Source organism: Bos indicus x Bos taurus, chromosome 19 (assembly GCF_003369695.1).
Source record: "Bos indicus x Bos taurus breed Angus x Brahman F1 hybrid chromosome 19, Bos_hybrid_MaternalHap_v2.0, whole genome shotgun sequence".
Classification (NCBI taxonomy): domain Eukaryota; kingdom Metazoa; phylum Chordata; class Mammalia; order Artiodactyla; family Bovidae; genus Bos; species Bos indicus x Bos taurus.
Window position 1 is genome coordinate 41,219,037 of NC_040094.1, and position 27,539 is coordinate 41,246,575.

At 38.2% G+C, this 27,539-nt stretch overlaps 1 protein-coding gene across 2 annotated transcripts in view; it reads right to left on the reverse strand.

Moving 5' to 3' along the window:
• IKZF3 (IKAROS family zinc finger 3) overlaps positions 1–27,539 on the reverse strand; it is a 93,521-nt gene that overhangs the window by 19,814 nt on the left and 46,168 nt on the right. Inside the window, exons 5-7 of one of the 2 annotated variants that reach the window (XM_027517825.1) lie at positions 9,476–9,736; positions 8,268–8,435; positions 6,126–6,242 (exon numbers count right to left, since the gene is read on the reverse strand). The exons of the other annotated variant lie outside the window; for it this stretch is intronic. Of the exons in view, the coding sequence (XP_027373626.1) occupies positions 6,126–6,242; positions 8,268–8,435; positions 9,476–9,736 (546 nt within the window). The remainder of the gene's footprint in view (positions 1–6,125; positions 6,243–8,267; positions 8,436–9,475; positions 9,737–27,539) is intronic. 2 annotated transcript variants of the gene reach the window in all.

Here is a 27,539-nt window from a genome sequence, read left to right on the forward strand (position 1 = left end):
TGTAAAACACAAAGAACTGCTTTTGAGTCGAGACCATCTCTTTGGGATTACAAGGAGTCCAAGCAGTAGACTGAAAAGGGAAAAAAAAGGACTTGAAGTTTGGTCCTCTGCTTCAACTTTAAGACCCAACTGTCTATTTATACAAACAGTCTAGACGTGTTATCTTGCCACATCATGTCTCAGAATTTAAGTAGAGGGAAACCAGTTTGGCAAGATAGTGAGGGAACAAGATAATGGGTTTAAATGACGAAATAGGAAATCCGTTCCTGGGTGGTGTTTGGCAGTTTAATGTTGCAAGGGGTGGGTGTGGGGAATATGGGATGGTGGCAAGGAACAATTTGCACACTTGGTTCATGAGTGAGCATAGTAGGAGTAGGACTAATTCTGGGTCAGTTCCCCTTCATGTTACTTGCCTATTAGTATACAGGGGAGATAACTATTTTCATTAGCAAAATGGTTTTAATGACATATTGGAAAAATAATCAAACTCATCCTAAATCAAAATTATAGAATACGTTACTGTCTTTAATCTCTGTACAAGTGTTAATAGTTCGTCTGTTTTTTAGTTAACTGGTTGCATGATGTCATTTCTATTTCAAAGTGATTGTAGATTTAACTATATAATTTGTTGTGTTTTTGTTCAAAATCCTTCATTAGATCTTGAAGTGTTAAATGGAGCTCAAATAAGAGACATTGCTTCCTGTCTCTTCTATACTGTGGTCAGCCAGTAGCTGATGGAGAGTACAAAGGGGTGATATTATGCAATAAGAATTGTCTAACAAGAGATTGCTATCAAAGAGCAAGCCAGGTTCTAACAAAAAAGTTGCATAAAACCGTTGCCTTGTTGAGCATGTACAATGAATACTACTTGTGAGTTACTACTGACTTTCTAAAAAGAATAATCTGTTGGGAAAATAGACATTTAAAACATTTTAAGCTCTTTCTTTGGACTGCTATTTGGTAAAAGTATGGATTTTTTTCCTGAAATTCTCATGCTTGTATTATCTCAACCACAACAATGAGGATGAAGATAAAAGGTTTTGACTTCTAGATTCATAAATAAATATAATTACTCAATTACTTTAAAAATCTTGTTATTGCTAGAACTCATTGTCATACAAAAATATGTCCCGCTCCAAGTATTCATAATTTGTGTGAAATGAGGCTAAATGAATCTACCAGCTGTTAGTCCCTTTCTGGAATAAGGATCAAGCTAATGAGAAAATGAAAACTGTGGTCGTCTATATTCATTCTTCTTTTCATATATACTCCATTAAGACAGCAGAATTGGGAGTATCTTGATGATGTCTGGTATAGAAACTTGAGCTGAAGTAATACCATTACGTGTGTCTGTTAGACCTTTATATTATATTAATAGATCCAGTGCTCAGTCCCTTGTTGGACTGAGTTCTTTGAGGGTAGGGGCTTAACCTCCACTCATCTTTACAAATAGCTCTGACACAGAGCCTAGTCCAGGAGAATGCAATGAATGCTATCAGAACAAATGAAAATGATCAGCAAAGGCAGGAGTCTTGTTGTCCAACACGATCTTCTTTTGCAGACTGGTCTCCAATCCAAGGTCTTTTCATTTGTCCTGCTTCCATAAAGGCCTGATTCCTGACTGGGGCAGGTTTGTCCCAAGGCTCAGCTCTTACAGTAGGCTACACTTCAACTTACTTGATGAATGGTTGGACAGCATCACTGATTCAATGGATAAGAACTTGGGAGAACTCCAGGAGATGGTGAGGGACAAGGAGGCCTGATGTGCTGCAGTCCATGGGGTCGCAAAGAGTTGAACATGACTGAGCAACTGAACCTCTTGCCTGGAAAATCCCATGGATGGAGGAGCCTGGTGGGCTACAGTCCATGGGGTCGCTAAGAGTCAGACATGACTGAGCGACTTAACTTTCACTCTTCGCTTTCATGCATTGGAGAAGGAAATGGCAACCCACTCCAGTGTTCTTACCTGGAGAATCCCAGGGACAGGGAAGCCTGGTGGGCTGCTGTCTATGGGGTCGCACAGAGTCGGATACGACTGAAGCAACTTAGCAGCAGCAGAGCAACTGAACAACACTTGATGAATAAGTGCCACATCCACAGTAGAGCATCATCCCTTTAAAAGCTAGTAGTAGGATTTCCTCAATGGTACAGTGGATGAGAACCCACCTGGCAAGGCAGGGGACACAGGTTCGATCTCTGGTCAGGGAAGATTTCACATGCTGCGGAGCAACTAAAGCCTGTGCACCACAACTACTGAGCCAGCACTCTAGACCCACAAGCCATAACTACTGAGCCCATGAGCTGCAGCTATGAAGCCCGCACACCCTAGAGCCTGTGCTCCACAGCAAGAGAAGCCACCACCATGAGAAGCCTGTGCATTGCAACGAAGAGTAGCCCCGGCTCACTGCAACTAGAGACAGCCCAAGTGTGGCAATGAAAACTCAATGCAACCAAAAAGAAAAGAAAAAGGAAAAAAACCTGGAGATGAAGGGATAAGAGGTACCACTGGTGATACTATATTGGTCAGGTTCAAAATGGAACACTATGTCCAGACCTGGACTCCCAATTCTAAGAAGGAAACAATAGAAACCATGTAGGGAGCTGTGACAATAATCAAAGGATTGGCTTGTGTTCGATTAAAGATTCTTTATATTTTGGATTTTAGGAAAAATCATAAGAACTATTTGAAATATCAAAGATAGACATGGCATGCAGTGTTTACCATTCTTGATTAAGCTGTGACTTTATACATTTTCTAACCTGAAACCACCATAACAATATATTTGTTTTTTTTTTTTAAATCAAAACTTGCTGACTTAGTTAGCCTTTTATTTTTTTGCTGAGACTTTAAGTGTTTTGCATGCATTCATCAAACCAACCTATGAAATGCAAATTAACTCAACCTCTGTATTTCAGTATTTCCTGAATCACTTTATACCACTGAAGATAACAAAAAAAGATTCTTTGAACACTTTTCTTTTTAAAATTAATTTAATTTATTTCTGTTTGGCTGTGTTGGGTCTTCACTGCCGCCTGGGCTTTTCTCTAGTTACGGCGAGCAGGGACTCGTCCTTAGTTGTGGTGTGTGGGCTCCTCGTTGCAGTGACTTCTCTTGAGCACAGGCTCTAGGATGTGCGGGCTTTAGTGGTCGTGGCACATGGGCTCAGTAGTTGTGGCTCCCAGGCTCTAGAGCACAGGCTCAATAGTTGTGGCACACAGGGTTAACTACTCTTGAGGCATGTGGGAGCTTCCCAGATCAGGGTTTGAACCCGTGTCTCCTGCATTGGCAGGCAGATTCTTTACCACAGAGCCACCACGGAAGCCCCTCTACTGCCACTTTTCTAATTTGAAATTCCTAAAAAGGTCATGGGGATAGGAAGTAAGGTGGTAACCTTGCTTCAAAATCACTAATTTTGAACTTATTGTTCATAGAGGATATTTTACTCATGTTTTCCCCTACTTCCAGGACAATCGAGACATACATACATACGAAAGTGTCTATTAATTAGTATGTGTGCTATTCTACTTTTGCTAACTAAATAATATATAACCTTCAAAAATACATAACTAATTAAGCCATTTTTCCAAAAGTAGAAAAAAACTAAATCCCATTAACTAATAAATGAATGGATAAAATGCAGTGAATCCATGTAATAGAATATTATTCAGCTATAAAAAGGAATGAAGTGCTACCACATGGATGAACCCTGAAAACATTATGCTGAGTGAAAGAAGGCAGATATAAAAGGCCACACATTTTATGATTCTCTTCATGTGACATGTTCAGAATAGGCAAATTCTTAGAGACAGAAAGTAAATTAATGGTTGATGGGGGCTGAAGAGGGGAACACGAGTGACTGATAAGGGGTACAGGGTTTCTTTCGAAGTGACAGAAATATTATGAAATTAGAGTGGTGATGGTTGTATAACTTTGTGAATACATTAAAAACCACTGAATTGTACACTTTAAAAGGGTGAATTTAATGATATGTGAATTATGTCCCAATATGTCTTTGAAAATAAAAAAATAGCTAATCATGAAAACAACAAAAGTTCTATTGATTTTTAAGCAAGTCATTGAATTTCTGATGAGTTTCAGTATTCTCAACTCTAAAATGAAGAGGTGGGATCAGATGCTCTCTTTAATTTGTCTTGCTTTAAATATTAATGATTCTACTTGGAATATAAGAATTTCATAACTTGAGAATTTCTCATAGTAAGAGCTTTGTCTATTGTCTGAAATATGGAACTTCAAGTAACGATGCCCAGGTATTACCTGACTAAGCTTAAGCATGTTGCTTAAAGATGTCAAAATCCAAGTTTTAGGTTTTTAAGAGTAAACATTTCTCTTTAGAAATAAGGAGGAAATCCAACTCCTTGATAAAACTGAACATGCCATCAGGATAAAAAGCAGAAGCAGTGCACACCAACGGAATTCAGTTGGCCAGCTCCTAACACCATAACATAGGCTTTATCTAAAACAAAAGTTTCCTTTCACTCAAAACGGATACAGTTAAACTACTCAAGATTTCCACTCCATTTTTCCTGAGTTTCACATTATTTCTGTCATATTTTTGTAATGTTTCTGTTTTAAAATTTTCAAACTATTCAATTGCAACCACTACCATCAAACACCAAATCCCATGAAGATTTATACCTACTCTAAGCAACTGGTTCAAGTAACCAAATAAAAATAGCAGGCAATCCAAGCTGCAGAACCAGTGAAGTGAAAGTCGCTCAGTCATATCCAGCAACCCTATGGACTATACAGTCCATGGAATTCTCCACTGGAGTGGGTTGCCATGCCCTCCTCCAAGGGATCTTCCCAACCCAGGGATCGAACCCAGGTCTCCCACATTGCAGACAGATTCTTTACTGTATGAACCACTAGGAAAGCCTAAGAATACTGGAGTGGGTAGCCTATCCCTTCTCCAAGGGATCTTCCTGACTCAGGAATTGAACCGGGGTCTTCTGCATTGCAGGCAGATTCTTTACCAACTGAGCTATCAGTGAGGAAGCCCAACCAGGTTGATGGTCAATTATATGGGTCAAAGGACAACTGCAGGGATGTTACACAAAAAGGTTTCAGGTCGTTTCAACTCAAGAATGAAAGGAAATAAAACCACAACTGATACACGGAAAGACATCTGGTGTTTCAACCAATTGCCACCCGGCATGTAATTCAAAACATGGAATAAAATATGAAATTCCCAGAGCCAAATATAAACATCACAATAAATCATATGAGTGGACAAGTACATGATTTGGGGGCCCTGTGTAAAGAAAATCCTTGTGGTTTTAATGAACTCTGCCCTAGCCACCCCTCAAGCTGCCTCTACCCTCAATCTTTGCCATTTCAGTCAATGGCAACTGCGTTCTTCATCACACTGCACATCAATCTGTTAAGAAATCCTGCTGGTTCTATCTTTATACTATATAGAGTTAGAACACTTTGCACCACCTCTACAATTACCAAGACAATTTTCTTTTGCTTGAATTATTGCAATGGCCTCCTAACTGGACTGCCCAGTTTCTAACCTTGCCTCCAATACAACCTATTCTCGGTAGCAAGTAGAGTGATTTTTTTTTCAAATGAGAAGTCCAATCATGTCACCTCTCTGTTCAAAACCTTCTGAAGATTTTTAATTTTATGCAGAGTAAAAGCCAACATCTTTACAATGGCCTACAAGGCCTAATAAGATCTGGCTTCCTATTTCCTCTCTGGCCTCATGTCCCACTACTCACTTTCTTCCAGCCATACAGGACTACTTACACTTCTTTGAATTCAAGCCCCAGGGCCTTTGCACTTGCTTTTTCCTAGTGATCTGTAGGGCTCTCCCCTCATACTTTTAAGTCTGTTAAAAGGTCAGTTAGCTGATGTTTCTCCTAACTCACCTTCAGCCCCCAGTACCTGCTTTATTTTTCTCAATTGCAATTACTCCCTTACAAAACATCAGACAAAACTGCATGTTACTTTTTCATTTTGTTTCTAGTCTGTTTTTCCCAATGAGAATATAAACTCCATGCGGGCAGGGTTTTTTGTATTTTGTTTACTATTGCAACCTACCACCTAGAACAGCAGGTGCTCACTAAGTATGTCCAGAACAGGTGTTGCATGAACTCACCAGTCTCACCCAGGTCAGTGCTCTGAAGAAATGTACGGCAGCGCTCCTTGTGCTCCTCAAGGGAACTTCTCTGCTTGTAACTCCTTCCGCAAAACTCACATTTATAAGGTTTCTCAACTATAAGGAGAGCACAAGGGGCACTCAGTGACCCTCAGGGGTTATAGAACAAACGGTGTATTGGGGCCCTGTGAAAACTGTCCCCTAGGAAGGAGACTGCTGAGCGAAGCCAGAGTACTTGGATACTCGTGCATCTACTTTACTTTTAAATTCAGTAAACTGAAACAAGGTTATGGCCTATGATTAATTCTCATGAACCCTTTGAAAGGATAGGTTCCTTCCACAAATGAAAGGATTTAGACTTAATCACTATCCTGGAGCACAGTGTTTTGGCTCCAAATCCAATCTTGCTTTTTCAGGAAAAAAATACAAAAAGGAACATTTTATTTTTCAAGGAGATTCGTGTGGTTTAAGAATGAAGCAGGAAGAGATCCTGTATTCTGTGACATCCAGCTGCCTGTAAGTAAAGAATGCTGCAATTTGTGGGTATTAGCCACTAAAAGTCTTTTTAGAACATTGACCTATTTCAATAAATGTAGCTTATCTTTGCCCAGTGGCTATAGCAAAGTCTGGGCTCAAGTAATAAAAACTGACCTAACCAACTGAGGATCATTTTGAATAACAGAAATAAGAAGAAATTTCAAAAAATGACTTCATCTTAATTTCTAAGATAAAGCAAAAATTTCCTCAAAAGTTCAACCATACAGTACAGGCCACCTTTAATCTCCTAACTCCTCCAAATGCCTTACTGTTATAAACAATAACTTCAACTCTGTGTGCAGGGCTCACCTTTCTGACTTGTCAATAAAATGTACACCAGAAATTTTTCAGAATTTTAGGGACTGAGATTTTTTTTTTTTTTTTCAAGTCCTCTTGCTCTGTTTAAAATAGAGCCTTTGGGGCTTAAAGCACTGAAAGATCCTTATGGAATCACAAATTAAAATAAATGCAGGTTTTCTGGGGCTAGGAATGTTAAGTTTCTACATAAATTGAGGTCCTCTAGAATCTTAAAAATGACTGCTGTTGTTGGATTTTACCTGGAAAAAGCAATAGAAAACAACTACTCTAATTTTTTGGACCAAACTCAGCCTTAACTCATTACTTTGAACAATGAGCTGTAAAAGAAACCCTTCTTTTACCCTTTACCATCTCTCACAGTGGGTTTTCTTGGGGCTGATTTGTTTAATCCTTAGTCTCTGAATTGTGACCAGTTGCGGGTTTAGGGCTGGGTTTTAGTCAAAGCAGAATGTGGATTAACATAAAAACAAGCCCTTTTTTTCCCCCTTCAATTAAAATTTTGTCAGATAACATCAAGAACATGAGGTCCCAAATTTGAAAATAAACCCAGTTTTATTTTTCTAGGAGGGAAATTCTAAATGTTAGTTTAATGTGGTTAAAATAAGGAGTGAAAACATCAAGAGAGAACATAGCTTTTTATGAATTCTTATTGCTGCTCATCTTTTAGAGATTAAAAATAAATTGGGTGATCAAGAAGAAAGTTAGGTTTAAGAAATTTAGCTCATATACACCTAAAACGAATATAATGTTGTATTTTTAATTATATCTATTTAAAAAAAGAAAATCTAGACCAGAATGGCCCAAACTCCCCAAATTAGCCCAAATTAGCCAAAATTTACCCTCAACAGATATTCATACCCAGTTTACAGTTTTATACAACTTACAAACTGTACATCATTTACTTTATCCAGACTTTTGAATGAATAGTATGTGTGTATATTTTTAGGAAAATAATCTTTTAATAAAGTTTGCCATAAAAATACTGATGGCTATAATGTTTTTGCAAAAATTAAAAAAGCATTTTTACAGTGTAGGCTTCTCCTGTCTGACTGTGTTGTTCTCTAGGGGTGCAAAGATGGTAAGGAGATGTTCATCCCCATTGAGCCAGACGGAGAGCAATTAATGTCTTAATGGAAGTGTAATTAGCCCTAGAGGTCTCTGCTGTTGTAACCCTTCAGAACCGGAGTGACAGATTAAAACCTCCATACTTAACTCTTTCTAGTTTCCTCAATGGGCACGGAGAAAGACATATTTACTAGATATGGAATGCTCATTGCTCTCACTTACCAGAATGTGTCCTAAGATGACCTGTGAGTGCATCTCTTCTCTGGCATGCGTAGTTGCAGAGGTGACACTTAAAAGGTTTTTCCCCTGTGTGCAGTTTAATGTGGCGGAGGAGGTTACCTTTCTGAGTAAAAGATGCCCCACACTGATTACACTGGAATGGGCGTTCACCTTTAAAAAGGACAAAAAGGAGATTTCTGATCACCCGGCAATTGGCGAAGCATATGCACAGATTCGATGCCTATGGCAAAAGCTCATTTTTTAGATAGTTTCTGTTCATACTGGGATAAGATGGGAGCTGTATTTCAAGGGAAGCCTAGGACTGACTTAAGGAATCTTCCTTCTAGAAGAGAAAAAACATTCATCTGGCAAGGCTAGGTATCACCTTGCCTTGGATCAGAGCAAAAAAAATGAGTAGCTTTAGAAGTGCTTTCTAGACTTAAGTTTTTGCATTACTTAGCATTCCTTTTAAATAATCTCAATCTATAAAAAGAGTCACAGACTGAAGTCCTAATAAGGTATAGAGAGCCAGAAATGCTTTTTTTTTAATTGAAGAAATGCTTTTTAAAGTTTCCATATCCTATGTTAGATGAAATCTATAGGGCTTGGTGGGAGTGTTAAGTTTGCATGCATCTCTATAGAGTGCCTTTTGTTGTCTGAAAATAAATTTTTTAAACTGTTAATAAAAATTGAATCCTTTGATCTACCAAATTTGAACCCAATACAATAAGGAGATCTGCTGTTTTAAATGGGTTGCCATTTCCTTCTCCAGAATTCTTGCCTGGAGAATCTGAGGGACGGAGGAGCCTGGGGGGCTGCCGTCTATGGGGTCGCACAGAGTCGGACACAACTGAAGTGACTTAGCAGCTTAGCAGCAGCTGTTTTAAAAGTTACACAAAATATATGCAAGATGCTCAAAAAGCATATCACACAATTTAACTCCCACTTGTTACTGAAGAAAAATATTTGGCTGACCTAGAACACTGTGATCTCTACAGTCTTATTCATAGCATTTGTGATATGCTTGACAAATGCATGGTGAAGCAGGAATAAAAATCACTAGGTAAATGGAAATGCGGAGAGGGAGAGAGATATCAGAATCATATAAAAAATCAATGAAAAGTAATCAAAAGTAAGTTCTAAATTACACCACTCCTTTTCTTATGTGGTTGAATTAGGACAGTTTTCAGAACAATGGATAGACTATTTACCAGTATGGCTCCGCTTATGAACCATTAAGACATTGAAGCTAATGCAGGATAATCCACACACATCACAGTTCATCTTGCCACTGGTTGGCCTGCTACTATCATATGAGACAACGTGTCTCTCCAACTTAATGTTTTCATATTCATTATATTCTCTTGAATAGCTGTAAGGAATTTCAGGCTCTTCTGCATTTCCCATGGGCTCTGGCTTTAAAACATTCTCATCCCTTTCACTGTATTCATCTTTCACTTTCATTGAATCATCTGCAGGGAGGAAAATGCAAGAAATGAACAATGATTGTTTTTGCAGCTATCAAAGCAGCTCAAAGAACAGAGACCCACAACTGATAATTAAATACCAAATGAAGCTAAAAATATTGTACATCTACAAAACAAGAAAACACCATTAGGATGATCACTGATTATTTGAATTCAGAGCCATAGTCAGGGGAAAACACAGACACACGTGCACACACACACAAACACACACAAAATAGATGACAGCATTTTAGGCCATTCAGAAAATTAGAGATAACAGATTTTAGCTATGACTGCTCAGAGCAACTATGAAAAAAACATTTTGAGCACTTTTTCTCCAGTACTGGGGGAGAAGAAAGGTTCTCAGATTTAGTACCTTTTTTGGTGGCTGCAGTTGCAAGGCAAGGTGATGTGCTCTTTGGTTTCAAGAAGAAAATACTATTTTAATTCTTCAATTGCACTCAATTTAAGCCACTAAGACTGAGAGTTAACAAGTTGTTTTTTTTTTCCTGATTTTAAGCCATGCCTTGCCTCTTCCCCTTCCATGTATACAAACTGCTAAAATGAGTCTTATCTCTCTCTCTCTTGGAACTGATAAAGAGACAACGCTGAACATAGAGGAAGCTGGCAGTACTAGTGAAATACTGTTGAGAAAGATAAAAGGAGAAGTAATCCTTTAACATAACCTTCTAAGGAGTCACTTTCATTGACGCAGGTAAATGAAGCTCAACCTAAGCAAGGGGAACAGCACCAATAACCAATACCCAAGTTAGGGAGAGCTAAACTCAAAGCCCTAGAATAAAGTGCTGGATAGGAGAGGTGTGGCTGGCCCAAGTGAGTTGGCTGATCAGGTACTAACTATTTCAATAAGAGCTGCGACACTCTTAAGCTGAAGAACATAAGAAATGAAGAAGGCAAATTTATGTACTGATACTAAGAAAACCTAAAATATTTGCCTAATATAATAAGTACTTATAAGGGATTTTTCATATATAAAACATGCTGCATAAATGCTCACTTTTACAAAAATTCATTCTTAAAAACTGGAAATTGTAATGCTCCATGGGAATCATAGGTCAATGGGATTTCAGGGCTGGAAGAGAATTTACAGATCATCTGATCCAACCCTTGTTTTTCAGATGAGGAAATCCGGGAACAGAGATGTTATCGGGACTAGCCCACAGTTACACAGCCAGTTAATAGCTGATGAACTGGAATTAGAACACTGAACTTGGATTTGCCCTTGCACTCTGACACATAGAGTCTAATTTGCTCTTTATATCATATTGCACACTCCCTCTTTAGTGGTGTAGATGTTAAAGACCAAAACACTCTGAAGAAAAGATATTTAAAAAAATGACATCCCTTCCAAACAACACCAGTAAGTGCTGCTCCTGTTGCCACACAGGAGGAAGTATAACTGCAGCTGTGCCTGGCTTGCTACCTTCTACTCAAGTTTCAATTTTCACTTCTATCAAGGTTACCTTTCATCTATATTAACTGTGTTTGCTTAATAGAGCAAGACAGGGCCTAACCACCAACAGAGGAGCCATTGCTGCGGCACTGTTCCACTGCTTCTCACCACGGTTCATGGTTCATAACCTTTTACTCTTTGATTAGAAGAGATGGAGGGCTGCAGGCAACATCCAGCGTGTTTCAAAGTGGCCCATCCTATGCATCTGGGTTGTATATGAATTGATGTCTATTTCCTACATGGAGAGAGAGTCATCCTCTTCCTTGGACACATCTTGCCTGCTTTTAGATGGAATGAGTTTCCTTAAGTGGTTTTTGCTTTTTAAATTTTTTTTAAAGAGAAGGATGCACCTGAAGCTTGTACCCTCCTCCTCCTCCATCACTCCAGCTGCGGGTGATATCCCACCAAAGCTTGAGTGCTCTTCAGTTTGCATGTAGGCGTTTAAAACAACCTCAACGGAAAACTTCAGCTACTGAAAACCAAAAACAGCATATAGAAAAGGCCAGCAGAAATGGATCCTTTTCATTTGGGTTATAAAATGTTAATATGAACAGACTCAGGCTGTTCTGTGGTCCATGATAATTAAAATCTGGTAAGATCAATGTTTTGAGTCTTTCTGAAAACACAAGACATAAGAAGGTTGCTCCTTCTCTCAGGATTTTGGTTTTAATGGGCTTGACCTAGAACTCAGTACTACGCCGACCTAGCTCACAACAAGTCCTTGGCTTTTGTTCTTGAGGACTCAGCTGTAGAAAAAGGAAGACAGTATTTGAGACTCAGGACTCTAAGGGAACAAATCCAAGCACATGAACAGGAAATTGAGGCAGTCCCTTGGACTTACTGGACCAAGAGAGTTCCTGATTTGCTCTTGGGGTCTTACCAGTTTTAGATAAAAGATCTGGATGGCCTCTCTGCATGGTTACTGAGGATCAACAATTCATTATTGTTTACCATGTGAAGATAAACAAAGCTGAATACTAATTCACATTAGTATATAAGACACAAAATGGATTACTGAGAGATTATTAGGCTTAGCACCTAGTCTCCAAATATAGTCCACCAAAACTACCAGAAAAGAAACTAGTCTGCTCTAAGGACTAAGAGATTCATTCCAACCCTTGGGAGGAAAATTTGTAGGAGCAGAGGAAAGGGAGTGGGAGGGACATTCTACTTAGTGTCTCTTGAAAACATTAATAAATATATCTAGTGGTAAATAACCCACCTGCCAATGCAGGAGACATAAGAGATGCAGGTTCAATCCCTGGATTGGGAAGATGCCCTGGAGGATGGCATGGCAACCCACTCCAGTATTCTTGCCTGGAGAATCCCATGGACAGAGGAGCCTGGTAGGCCCCAGTCCATAGGGTTGCAAGGAGTCAAACACAACTGAAGCGACTTAACACATGCACACACTAAAATCAAACTTACCATTTTGAACCCCAAACTGCTTCTAATGCTTGATGTCTTTTTTTTCCCATCTGTACCTGCAGCATTCAGGATCTTAGTTCCCCGACCAGGGATCGAACCTGGGCATCCTGCATTTATTGGGAGCTCGGAGTCCTAACCACTGGACCACCAGTGTAGTCCCTATGACGTCTTTAGAGTCACACATGGCATCTTCCTTTTTCCATTCTCCAAATCTTGAAACTGGACGACTTTTCCATCCAATCTCCACATCAAGTCAGGCTCCAAGACCTATAGATTCTATGTTCTCAAGATCTCTAGATGCCAACACCTCTTTTCTATTCTCTTTGAAATTTACTTTAGCCTCTCATCCCATCACACCCAAACTCTCTCAACATTCCCTTTCTAGATAGATTTAATACAAAAGTAACCTGTGCTTACTGTCTCTACAATCTCAAAACTGATATAAAATTGCCTGTAATCTGGATTCTGTCTTCTTAATTCACTGAATCTGCTCCCCTAAAGATCTTCAATAAACTCATGATTCTTAAATCCAGTGGTTTTTTTGTGTGCCATTCTCCCCAACTTCTCTGCAGCCCTTGATACTGTTGACCACCACTCCTTCTTCTTCTGTATTCCTACTTCTTCAGTGAAACTTCTTTCCTCCCCTTCTGTGAGTGAGTGTGAAAGTCGCTCAGTCGGATCTGACTCTTTGCAATCCCATGGACCATACAGTCCAGATTCTGTATGGCCAGAATACTCCAGGCCAGAATACTGGAGTGGGTGGCCTTTCCCTTCTCCAGGGGATCTTCCCAACCCAGGGATCGAACCCAGGTCTCCCGTATTGCGGGCAGATTCTTTACCAGCTGAGCCACAAAGGAAGACAAGAACACTGGAGTGGGTAGCCTATCCCTTCTCCAGCTGATCTTCCCAATCCAGGAACTGAACTGGGGTCTCCTGCATTGCAGGTGGATTCTTTACCAACTGAGCTATCAGGGAAGCCTACCTTCTGATTACTTCCTTTTAGCTCCTTTCCCCGTTTTGCCTCCTAAATGCTGTCTCTATCCTTCTTTCTTCTTCCCGGCTAGACCTCCTTCCCTATGGCAATTTTCTCCACATTTAAGACTTCAACTAGCACCCCGAATATATATCTTGAGGTACAGTTTCTCTCCCCTCCTTCTGTCCCTTTCCCAAAGGCCTCTTCCATATCTCCACAGTTACTCAGGTCAGAATCTTTACAGCCATCTTTCCTCCCGTTCTTTTGCGTCCCCACGTTTAATCACTCATTGGTTCTATTTCTGCACCCTCTCTCCAATCTGCTTCTCCTCCCCACTATTTTGCATGCTCATTATCCCAAATCTCAAACGCTGATTGCTCTCCTTACGATCTATTGTGGTAGCCTCCACATGGTGCTCTCTGCCTTCTTTCTCTCTCCTTTCCAGCACATCCTATGCTCTGCCACCAGATGGTTTATGTAAACGATAGCTCTGGTCACATCATGAGCCTGTCCAAATTCTCCAATAGTCTCTGCTGCCAACAACATGAAATGCAAACTCAGAAACAAAGAATTTAAAAGACCTTTCAATATGTGGCCCCAGCTATCTTTGTAATGTTGATTTGGAATACTCAGGTATCTTTAATGAAACTAGACAACTTACGAATATTCTTCCTTTTATTATTTGCACTGCCAAAAAGATCTTTCTCCACAACTGCCAAAGGTCCAAATCCAACACATCTTTTAAGGCTAAATTAATTTGCCATTTTCCTCTATTATGCCTTCCCTGTTCCCCCAGCTGCAAAATAATCCGTTTCTTCTTTTTCTGAGTTACTTATAAAGTCACTTCACCTCCCATATGGACATATAAGCTATCTGAGGTCAGAAGTTACACAGGTTTGTTTTTTTTTTAAACTCAGTATTCCCTATGACACTGCTTGAAGGTTGTGGGGTTTTAAAATACAAATTTTAGGGGTCCCAAAACTTCAGGGTGTGAGGACTGGAAACATGCATTAAAAATATGCTTTCCAGGCAAATCTTATGCACAATGGAGTTTGAGAACCGCTGCTCTAGAATATGACAGAGCGCTCTGTGTAAAGTACATACAAAGTAAATACTTAGAACATGGATCTACTACTATGTTAGCCTCCTAACTGGTCTACAGCGGATACGACCTCTCTTTTAGACTATATCCTATTATCGAATTAATCAGCCTGTAGTATACTAAAACCCTTGTTCAGAAACTTTCAAGGATTTCATTTTGTTTACAGGATCCAAACTCCTTAGTGAGACATTCAGGGGCCTGTCTAGAACCTGCCCTGAGCTGATCTGACCATCTCATATCTCACTAGATTCCCTGAATCACCCTTCTCTCTAGACTAGAATCTTGCCTATTCAAAGTGAGGTCCTTGGATCCACAGTTCCAGCATGCCTCCCAGGAGCTTATTAGGAATGCAGACTCTTAGGCTTCACCCCAGACCTACTGGATCCAATTGTGCATTTCAACAAATCCTCAAGGATTCTTATACACATCAAAGTTTGAGAAGCACAGTAGTCATCTTACTAAATGCAGCTTTCCAAGCCTCTTCTCCAGTCTTTTCTTTACCTAAAATGCCCTTCCCCACATCAATATTCTATTCAAACTTGCAGATGCTGTTTAAATGCCATTTCTTCTGTGAAGTTTTCCTTGATACTTTAAACTAGCAAAAAATCCTCCTGTTTCTGTTTTCATACAGCACTACACATAAAATCAATAATATTGTTCCACAGATTTATATTATACATTCAGAGATGTTTATCTTCATTTTTCCTTGATTTTTCAATTGTCAGTGACTAGCAACACCTGAACTGTTAATAAAGGCCGAAAATCTTAAAGATCTGGCAAGAAATACTTGAATATACTTGAGGAATAGCCCCACAGTAACCCAAAGTCTTTTGTACAGTGAACAGACCTTTTGTAATAAGAATAATCTGCCATTTCAATTTTGTAAATTCTAGTCTCTTATTATATGTATCAGGTTTCTTAGACACATGACTTCGATTGCCACTTAAAAGACTATCAAGAATCTTCTTAGGCACTAGCAATATTTTATTTCTTAAGCCAGGTGGTGGGTCCATGGATGCTTGTTGTTATTCTTTATACATGTAAATATATTTGCCTTTTTGTATGTATCATATACTTCACAATAAAAAATGTTAAAGGCTCCTCAGTAAATTTTTTATAATCGAGCTTGTGGAGAAAAGAACACACCAAACCACAAATTGCTGATAAAGGTAATTGCTAAACATTCCCAGAGGGGGGAAAAAAGATGTCTAAATTGAATCTAACCCATAGAAAATTAGATTAGGTTGCACTTCTTTCTAAAGGAGCTACTCTGGGGTGCAATTGCTCCCATCTTTGTCTATGTTCTGGAGGCCACTTAGGAAGATGACACACACTCACACACACACACACACACACCCCAGAGAGAATTTTGTAGGCTGAGGAGAACAAAGGCTTGGCTCACTGGGGCTGATGCACATGGTTTCATTTCCTGGGGTGATGGTTATCACATGAAAGGCTTGCACTCCAGAGCAGACATTTTTGGTTTCACCTGAGACACTGCAAAAACAATGGGTCTTGGAAAGGATCCAACATCTCAATCCTTCAGGGGCAATAGCAGTCTCAGCCAACTGTGCCTCAGTTTGTTTTTACAGGCACATAAAATGCTCAGTTGGAGAGAAGAACCTATCAAAGATGGCAAACAGAAGAGGCAACTTGGATGTCTTGGATAGTATGTTTTTAGTATGAACTTCCCAGTGTAAAAAGCGGGTTCTGAATTTCCACTCTGAACTACGAGATCTCAGAATCCAACTCAAAGAACAAAGTTTGGAGTAATAGCCTCTAGTTTGCCAGAGATGTTGTGAGAAGGGACAAAACCAGATAGCAGCTTTAGACAGGGAAGACACAAAAGGGGATGTTGTTTAAGTGTTTTACAAGGATTGGGGGTCATAACCATGAAATCCTCGGCACATGCAAAAGTCAACTGGATAACAAAGAAGCTTAATCATCTTAATGTGGCATTTTAATGATGCCACTGATTTGCTATGCCAATTCAGAGATAATGAGGCCCTAATGCTACAGATGTTCAGCCAGGCTAAAAGAAAAGGGGGGTGGGCTTTTCTAGCATGCCATTTTCTAACTATCCAATTAAACAAATTGTGAAAGCATCTAAATAGTTTACCAGGTTTTGACAGCTGTTAATAGGATTTAGAAGCTTGAAGCACTAAAGAGCAAAATGGGAAATACATGTACTGTAGGTATTTAGTCTATAGAGTTTGTTGCTATCACCCAATATAGCAAAAATAGATTAACTAGAACAGTTTTCCTTATAAAATTAATGTCTGTACTCCTTTCCCACAATGGCTTCTTTGTAGTACAAACAAGAACACTGAAATTATGGGTCATTTTCATTTTCTAATTTACATTTTTATGTGAAAAGTGAGGAGGGAGAAAAACCAATGATATTTTGAGAAGTAGAGAATATGAGAATTTTCTAACCAGTAAAATAAAATTTCAATGAAAATAAAACTTTTGGTCATTGATATATAGTATCCATTATGTTTTTATCCTTCTCTTCCTTTAAAATTTAAAATGATAGGCATCTTATGACTTTAAAACACCTATTTTAAAATTAGGAAAAAATTGGTAAATATGAATCAGACTAAGAAGAGATAAAATATTGATATCAATAGTGATGAGATAAGAGGTAGCAGTTTGGATAATATTTGATTTAAGTTCTCATTAAAACATATTCTTATCAGACTTTAAATTTGCCCTTAAAGAATCTAAACTGGTAATTAGTAAATCATGTCACTTCAAATTCAAGAGCATTAGCATGAAAACATGAAGAAAGTTTCAGTTGCAAGGAACCACCCTTGATTTTACTAGAGACATTAATCTTTGTCTAATTATCTGACTATCAAATAGCTCATTCATTGCCATAATAGTAAAAATAATTTTGCTTAATAATTTCAGTGCGACTCTTGCTTCTCCATTAGAACAAGAGGAGATTTATTACTTTTAACAAGAACACACTACATATCAGCAGTAGATATCATCCAAACTGCTACCTCTTATCTCAACACTATTGATATCAGTATTTTATCTTATTAGCCTGATTCACATTCTCCAATTTTTTCCTAATTTTAAAATAGGTGTTTTACAGCCGATCAGCTGGGCTAAGTTCTTCAGCTACCATCAAGCCAGGTGAATTTTTTATCTTGAATTGTTGTGAGGGCTGAAAAACATGATGTGTGGGAGTTCCTTCTAAACTATAAAAAAAGTATACAAGTACATTTTTTCATGTCTGTCCATTATAGCTACGAACTTTCTCTACTGTGCGTTTATTATTTTATATTTATATTTCTGAGAAAGAACTGCCATCCACTGAAAAATAATGATTGAAAAAAAAATATATTTAAAGAGGTTAAGGTTTTAGATGTTGCCTAAACATACTAGAGATAGACTAAAGTATGGATCTGGTAGATATTTCATTTATAAATCCAGAAGAAAAAGCTTTCTTTTCATTCACAATTTTCTTGTGTATAGAATATTCACTTTTTATCTTTCTACCTTTTTAAAAACTGAACAGAGCTTAATCCTAAAAATTTAAAGTATATTAAAACATAATTCTTAGGGACTTCCCTGGTGGTCCAGTGGTTAAGAATCTGCCTTCCAATGTAAGGGACACAGGTTTGATCCCTGGTTGGGGAACTAAGGATATGCCTCAGGGCTACTAAGCCTGTGTGCTGCAACTACTGAGCCAAATAAATAAATAAATATTAAAAAGAAACATAATTCTTAGAAAAATTAAAAAATTGTTGTCCAAATACAATTAAATTGGTTAAAAATATCCTGTCATAACACCAAACTCAGGATCATGGGTGACAGAAGGAATGAAAATGTCTTCTAAATATATTCAGAGCATCAGCAGTTCTTGTTATACATAGTACATATGTGTGTTATGTTAACTGTACAACATTAACATGTTTATTTATTATTTATTTCCCATACAGATTAGAAGTATCATCAAGGCAGAAGCCAGGTTTCAGTAATATTCGTGTCCCTAGAACCTTTCAGAGGACTCACTTATTGAATGAAAAAATGAATGAATGAACAAACTCCTTGGGCAGCCTGAACCAATTTAATGATAATAAAAAGGCCAGCCAAGGAAGAAGTCATAAGAGAAGAGGGTTCCATCCCTGGGTCAGGAAGATCCCCTGGAGAAGGAAATGGCAACTCGCTCCGGTATTCTTGCCTGGAGAATCCCACAGACAGAGGAGCCTGGCGGGCTATGGTCCACAGTGTCGCTAAGAGCTGGACACGACTGAACGACTACACACAACATGGAAAGGAAGGAGTCAGTCCATTTGCTGTACCACCCCTAGTTTGTCTACAACAGTCTGCAAATGAGCTGTGCTATGAAGTTTCTCCTCATGATACATTAGGAAAAACCCCAAGCCCCACAGTGATAATAGGTTTTCTAGCTGATTTCTTTGCCAAGTGTGGTCTGGCTTCAGGCACTCCTATTTCGCTTCTTTGGAGCAGGCTGCCACTGACCAGCCCCAGCTCCTTGAACCTCTTCCCTGAACTCTATTCATTCCTTCTTCTCTTTCTACCTCGTTTATTTTCCATGTTTACTTGTCTTTTTCTGTCTCCTAGGTGTGAACGATCTCCAGGGGTCTGTTTCTTGAACTTTTTGGTTTTTTCACTTTACATATTCTCCTGACCCAACTTTTTTTGCTAATGACTCCCAAATCTGTATTTTCAGCCAATCCTGCCTGCTGAAACCAACAGACACTGCCAACCACCTCTTGGATTTTTTATGTTTGTTTCATATTCAGTCTAATGCACTGTTCCTTTCTTCTGTACTTTCTTTCCACATCTGCTCCCCTATGTTAGTTCCCATTTTCTTCTCTGTGTAGCAGCTCCTTGATGTCAATGTCTACACCCTCAACATTTAGCACTCTGCTGGGTACAAAGTTTAGCAACCATTTACCAAACGAACAGAAGGAAGGAAAGAAAGAAGGCAAGAAGGAAGGAAGGAGCAAAAATTATTTGTCATTTGCTTAGAGTACAAAATTAAGGCTGGAGATGTTTCCAAAATACTGCACAGATTGTAATTTTGCTTAAGGCTAGTATCTTAGGCCATGGCAGAGGAAAACAATAAATTGTATTTCTAACTTAAGGTATACCAACCAGACACAAAGGTTATAGAGGATTCTTGAAAGAGAGAAAAATGAATATAAGGATTAAGAATGAGAAGATTCTTGCTTTTTTAAACATTAAATTAAAACAAAATATATACAAATTAATATAAAATTTACCACCCGCTACACATTATTTGGACTTTTCTTCCTCTCTGCTTCATCCATTCCCCTCTCTCTGTTTTCCAAATGATGAAATTAGAGCACTAAGAAACATTGGAAGGAACTCAGTACTGATTTGTCCTAGGTAAATGTACATTACAAGCACATAAGGGAATGAGCTATTTTGTCACTGGAACATGTTAGTCCCTGAGGGTAAAGTATAACTGCTTAACAGCTGCCCAGTGACACACTTCAAGACTGCAAGCAAGAAATGCATCCTAGCTCCACCAGAAACTGTGGACGGAATATTGCCTGGCAGAATAAAACCAGGACGGAATCCAGCCAACAAACTGGAGTACAAGCCCCTTTCTATTTCAAAAGGCAACTTCCAACGATCACAAATAGAGGTTTCTAATAAAAGTATTCAAATAGCACCAGAATGGGTACTAATAATCATAAAGAAAGGACAATATCATATTTCACTCTCATTCTGCCCACTGAAAATAGATTTGAATGTCTTTTTTTTTTCAAAGTTCTGATGAAAGAGCATGAACTTCAGAGTAACACAGAATCTAGGTTCAAGTTGTACTAAGTAGCCATGTGATCTCAGCAAGTCACTTGACTTCTGTGAATTTTCTTATTTGTGCAATGAAGATAACATCTACACCTAACAAGATAGTTACGGTAATTAAATTAGGCAAAATAATGTATATAAAGGCCAAGCATATTAGATGACATATAATATCTTTGTGACCTTGGAATCGATTTCTTACATTCGATACCAAAAGCATGATTCATAAATGGAAATATCTTACAACTCAATAATGAGACAAATAACGCAATTTGAAAATGTAGAAAAGATCTGAATTGACATTTCACCAAAGAAATTACACAAATGAACAATAGGCAAACGAAAAGATGTTCAACATCATTAGTTATTAGGGAAATGTAAATGAAAACCACAATAAGATACCTCTTCACACTCACAAGAATGGCTAGCATCAAAAAGACAGATAATAGTGAGTGCTGGCAAACGCATGGAGAAAATGGAACCCTACCTAGTACACTGTTGGTGGAAATGAAAAATGGTACAGTCATTTGGGGAAAAAAAAAGTTTGTCAGTATAATAGGCAACCTTCTGGAACTGTTCCCAATAATCCCTGACTGCTAGTAGGCATATCTTGTGTAATCTCGCCTTGCACGTGGGTTGGATGTAGGTGACGTGCTTCTAATTAATAAAACACAGCAAAAGTGATGGGAAATCACTTCTGTTTATTTTAGATTTTTTTGATGTGGACCATTTTTAAAAGTCTTTATTGAATTTACAACATGCCTTCTGTTTTATGTTTTAGTTTTTTGGCTGCAAGGCAGGTGAGATCTTAGCTTCCTGACCAGGGATCGAACCTGCACCCTCTGCACTGGAAGGCAGTCCAACTAGTGGGCCACCAAGGAAGCCCCCACTCCCTTTATTATACTGTAAAAGAATATGACTTCCATCTTGTTCTCATTCTCTTACTCTCTCTTTCTCTCTCTGGTGCTTCTCACGAGCTTCTCTAATGAAGTAAGCCAGACAGCTCACATGGCAAGGAACTGAGGGTAGTTTCTGGCCAAACGACAGTGAGGAAAAGGAGGCCCTCAGTCCAAAAACCTTCAAGGAACTGAATTCTGACAAGCACACGAGTGAATCTGGAAGTTGATCCTTCCTTACTTAAGCCTTCAGATGAGACTGCAGTCCAGGTCAACACTTTAATTGCTGCATCTGAGATTATGAAGCAGAGGAACAAGATAAGCTGTGCCTCTGTTCCTGAGATAATAAATCTGTACTGTTAAGCTTCCAAGGTTTGGGATAATTTGTTATATTGCAACCAATAACTAATATAGACTGTTTCTTACAAAATTAAACATAGATTTACCATATAATCCAGCGACCCCACTCTTAGGTATCTACCCAAAAGAAATGAAAACCTATGTCTACACAAAGACTTGCACACAAATGTTCATAGCAAGATTACTCATAAAAGCCAAAACAAAAATGGAAACAGAGTATCCATCAAATGGTGAACTAATAAACAAAATGTACTTTATCAATACAATAGAATACTATTCAGAAATAAACAGAAACAAAGTAACGGTACATGCAACAACATACATACACTTAAAAACATTATGTTAAGTAAAAGCAGCAGAGCAGAAGAGTACATATTGTATTATTCCTTTTATATGAGAGGTCTAGAAATGCTAAGTCTATAGAGACAAAAATCAAATTAGCTGTTGCCTAGGGCTGGGAGTAAGAATGGGAATTGACTGCCAACAGGTACAAGGAATTTTCTTAGGGTGACAGAAATGTTCTAAAACATGGTTGCCCAACTCTGTAAATTTACTAAAAATCACTGAATTGGACAGTTAAAGGTATGGAAATTATAACCACACTATAGCTGTTTTTTTTTTTTTTTTTAAAGAAAATTATAAGAATTTTTTACAAAATCAACAACTAATAGCTAACAACACTGATAAATACTCTCTCAAGAGGGAAGAGTTTAGCAGCTCATTCACCAATTATTATAAGAAACATCGTGACAAGTGTAGCTTTTGAGCAATGATTAAGCTAACATGAGAAGTCCTCATAAGACTATCATTAACTCCTTTTATTCTTGTGCAACTAATTTCATGCCCTTTTCAAAGAATTTAATAAATTCTGTATTTATTCTTGTGTATAAAAACACAAGACGTATCTGCTAATTGGTAGTAGGAAAGAAGCTAAAACAAGCAACTGTAAGAGTTGGCCTCATAGGACATTTCTACAGTACTTAATTATTTTATTATCTACTACTTCAGATAATACCTAAGTAACTATTGATTTTTGCTTTCTAAATTGTACTAATATCCATAAAAATCCAGACTTTCTAACTATATTAGTTCTTTGTCACATTTTGTGTTTTTATGTCTTTTTATGTGGTTTTATGTCTCACTTTCTATTCTGTTAATGGTTGAGTATGCTTTACTAGGCTATGACTATTACTTGATTAATGAGTGCTATCTCTGACCTACAAGTTAGCAGTGGTATAAAGCAAATGGGGAAGCTCTTTGAGGATTCACTCAGGAATGTGAGAGTTGAGTTCTCCCATTAGAGAATAAGAAAATAAAGAACTATCTTTTCTATATAGTCTTAAGAGAGAGAACTAGTACAACCTGAAGGACAAGAACCGGAAAATCAAGTTCATGGTGAGTTAAGAGTTCATATAAAAATGCCAGAAACAGTTCTGGACTGCAAGTAACGAAGAAAGATAATAAAGGTACATTAAAGTGGATGAGCGTTATGGCCAGAAGCCTAGGCTGACTTAAGAGACGTTAATAAAGAGCCCTTCTATATTTTCCAGGGCTGCTATGAACTTCCTTGAGGAGTAACAAAGGCATGACTGGGATTTCTGCTTCTGCAGACGCAGGTGCAGAAAAGCCTGGTCCTAACAAATCTTCTCAACGTTTTTAATGCCACCAGACTGACTAATATAGTGAAACATCTACCTCCATCCTGTTTTTACTTATTCAGTTGACATAATTAACAAATCTATTAAGGGTAAGGCCACAAATTATTTTTAATTATTAAACCGTGGAGTTCCACATGTAATGTTTCGACAGCATCATTCACTGCAGAATAGTTTTCAAGACTGTCATTTCTGCAGCCTCAGATCTAGATCCAACTGCAGTCGGTTAAAAAGCAGATTTCAACCAGGCAGCTGAATGAGAAAACATCTGGACCTACCAGTCAGAATGAGAAAGGTCACATGTTAAATCCAGATAATCTTGTTTATTGGTGTTTGAAGGTTATACACCAAGGGCTGGATTACCAAGGTCCTCCTTTAGGCCTGGCTCTGACATCTTCATTCATCTGCTCTGTGTGTGACACTTGAAAATTCAAAGCTTTAAAACTACTGTGTTGTCAGTCACTTCCAAAAGTAATTTTCCTAACTCTAAGCCTGAATACTATGTCAACCTACTGCTAGACTGCTGAATATTAAGTGCTAGGAGAAACCACATAACAGAATTGTCAGGGGCAGATGATGTCTATTCTTCTAAAAACCTGTTTTCCAAGTTGCCACTCGGCATTTTTTGTGGATGAAGCATTTCCAACATTCTCTATCAAAACTTAAAAAAAAAAAAGGAAAGGCTTTTGAAACAGCAAGGAATATAATCAAAAGGTTGCCCTAGGGTAGGGTTCAAACTGGTGATGAAGAAAGAAAGAGGACTGTGCCTATTTCATGATTTTCATAATTAGTATATATCAGTATTATTTTATACACACAGGAATGAACCAAAATTGTTTATGTTGAAAGCATAGAGACCATTATATAAACTATTAAAAAATAGCAAAGTTAAGAAGCCTTAAGACCTTACACATGTTGGTCAGGGATTTTTCATCTTTTCTAGGTTGTGGATCTACCTGTGAGAACTATATTGTACATAGAAAAATATACACATACCAATAAACAAAATTTCATATAGTTTTGAAGAGGTTTTCAAACCTTGAGGTATCAAGTCTATATTAGGCTTTTAATCAGGTCCAGTCTTAAATTGATGGCTCCTTATATTACATTGTATATGTTTTACATGATAGCAGTTGGTCTTCAATTTTTTGCTTGCATAGTCTCAAAGAATTTTGAAAAATTATATTTACCCTTGATATATAGTGGACATTAAGTGGATATTAAGTTGACATCTATAACTTATCATAATTTAAAAGTTTTTAGAACAAAAACACAGTTTGTTTATTGTAAATAATGATGGTTAAAACTCACTGCACCCTTTCAAATGGGCGTAATGGAATATAAATATTAGTGATTTGATTTACTCCCTTATAAACTTAAAAATACATAAATAATCTTTAAAAAATCAGAAAATTTCTCCTTGAACTTCTATTTCCATTTTCCTTTTCCATAGAGTTTTATCTTTATGCTATTCGTTTATGCTTGAGTCTTCTATTGCTCATTCTATCATATGTCTCTATAACAAAAACAACTATAAAAAGAAAAGAAAAAACAACTATATACAAAAATAAAAAATTTTTATTACCATGAAGTGTTATGTGTTAATAAAATTTCTTTGAGACTGAGTTATCATTAAAGTTATCAGCATAAAATTGATGAAAATAATATAGGTATGTTAAAAATCTTGATCAATAATTATTAAACATAAAAAGTAAAATGTTGGGGATGCATCTCTAAATGAAATGAAGGGGGCATGCATTTATGAAAGTTTGAGTAGAGGAATTATCTCTTGACCCTTTGTTTGATATCTTGGAAATATATATATACACATACATATATATATATATATTTTTTTTATTGGAGTATAGTTGCTTTACAATGTTGTGTTAGTTTCTGCTGTACAGCAAAGTGAATCGATCACATGTATACATATATCCCCTCTTCCTTGGATTTTCTTCCCGTTTAGGTCACTGAGTATAGTTCCCTCAGCTATACAGTCTGTTTTCATTAGTTATCTATTTTATACATAGTAATGTAAATATGTCAATCCCAATCTCCCAATCCATCCCACCACATCCTCCCCACTTCTTGGAAGTATTTACACTTTAGGGCAAAGAATTAAGATTTGGGATGGGTGAGAGATGTGCCTTTCTTCTATAAAGTGAGGAAGGATCACTGTGAAAGGGGAGGTGGGAAAGAAGAACCTCAATGACAGCAGCCTAGTAGGGGAGATCAGTTCCAGGAAAGAGAACATGATGAAGATGAAGACATAGAAACCGATTCTCTTAAAATTATCCACATCCATGTAACCCTTGGATGTCTCCCTATATCCTGGTTTGGGGAACACTGCTGAAAAAGACCTCAAGGCCAAAATGTACTCACATGCTCTTCTTCACTTAATCAACTGACAATTATTTAGTGAGCACTGGCAAGGCAATGGCACCCCACTCCAGTACTCTTGCCTGGAAAATCCCATGGATGGAGGAGCCTGGTGGGCTGCAGTCCATGGGGTCGCTGGGAGTCGGACACGACTGAGCGACTTCACTTTCACGCATTGGAGAAGGAAATGGCAACCCACTCCAGTGTTCTTGCCTGGAGAATCCCAGGGACAGGGGAGCCTGGTGGTCTGCCGTCTCTGGGGTCGCACAGAATCGGACACGACTAAAGCGACTTAGCAGCAGCAGCAGGGGACAGTGCAGATGATGAATGGATAAATGAATAGTTGGATGGAAAGGCAAAAAGAAAAATGGATAAATATTGACCATTTACTGTCAATAAATATTGATCACTTGGCATAAAAGGAGAAAGAGACTAAAAAGACTGTCCTTGACATGTCATCAACCCTTTGAGGTCAATGAAGTACAGTAAGATCCCGCCACAATGCATCAATTTGAATATTACAGGACTAGTGATTGCCTGCAGCTGTCCACTCTTCCTTTTTCTGACAGGAGCAAGCTAAAATTCTTATGTTATGAGATTAGGTAGGGAAGCAACTGCTTCATGATTACTTGAGACTTTTAAAGTTTAATATATGGCCAGTAGTGTCTAGTCTAAACTTCACTGTTGTTGCTTTGTGCTTTTTGTAATATTAATACTATCTACCAAAAAATCTATTATTTCATTAACTCTGTAAAAATGTGACCCCCATATCTTAAAGACAAAATTTCTGGATCCTACCTACTATGCTGTGGAGATATTTCACATACTCTTCTCCAACACTATTCGCCTTTGTGCAAATTACAAAAAAAAAAAAGCCCCTTTGACAAGTTATGAAAAGTGATGACCTAGTGAGCCAGCACAGGGTTTCATTCGGTCCTTAGTCCAGTGGTGTGCTGGGAAATGCTTAAAAACCCACTCAGGGCGGGCCAGAGCTTCTTCATAGCATTTGCTGATGTCAGTGGTATAAATATCATAGCCTATTTCAAGCCATCAACATGAAGTCAGCGGCTCACTGAAAAACTTAACAAGCGGTTATGAGCTGCCTCTGGCACATCACTGGGACTCCTCTTACCCCTCAGCAGGGTGCATTCATGTGGTTACCACAATGTACCAGGGCACAGAATGGCCCGGTCACCACGCCTGGTGCCAAACTCAGTTTGAGCAGCTGAACTCCCTTGGCAAGAGCAGATGCTGGGCGAGTTACTGGGCACAAATGGGTGTTTCATGCATACTGCTAACCAACTGAACTGGAATCTACATTTCATTTCACTCCTCTTGCCTCCACTCCAAGGAGGCGCCAGTATTATTGTTCCACAGTTAAAGGGAAGTCAAAGGAGGGGGAAGAGTCTTGGAGAATCCACTAAAGACAGTGGGCAGACTATTTTTCTGTCCATTATTACAACTGTACATTTCTGTGAATGACAAATATCTTCCTATAATTTCCTTTTGGTTCACTGTGCCACAGAGGTTGGTGAGGAAAAAAAAAAAAAAGAATCCTGGGGTGTTTTTTGTTTTAAAAAAAGTCAGGGAGGGGTGTCTGGGTTTTATCACCAACAGAACTTACCCGTTTGACACAGTACGAGCCGTGAAGCCTCTCTGCCCATTGTGAGCACTTACAGAAATCCCCTGTGAGTGAACTTCTGCAGCAAAGCACTGCTGATTTTG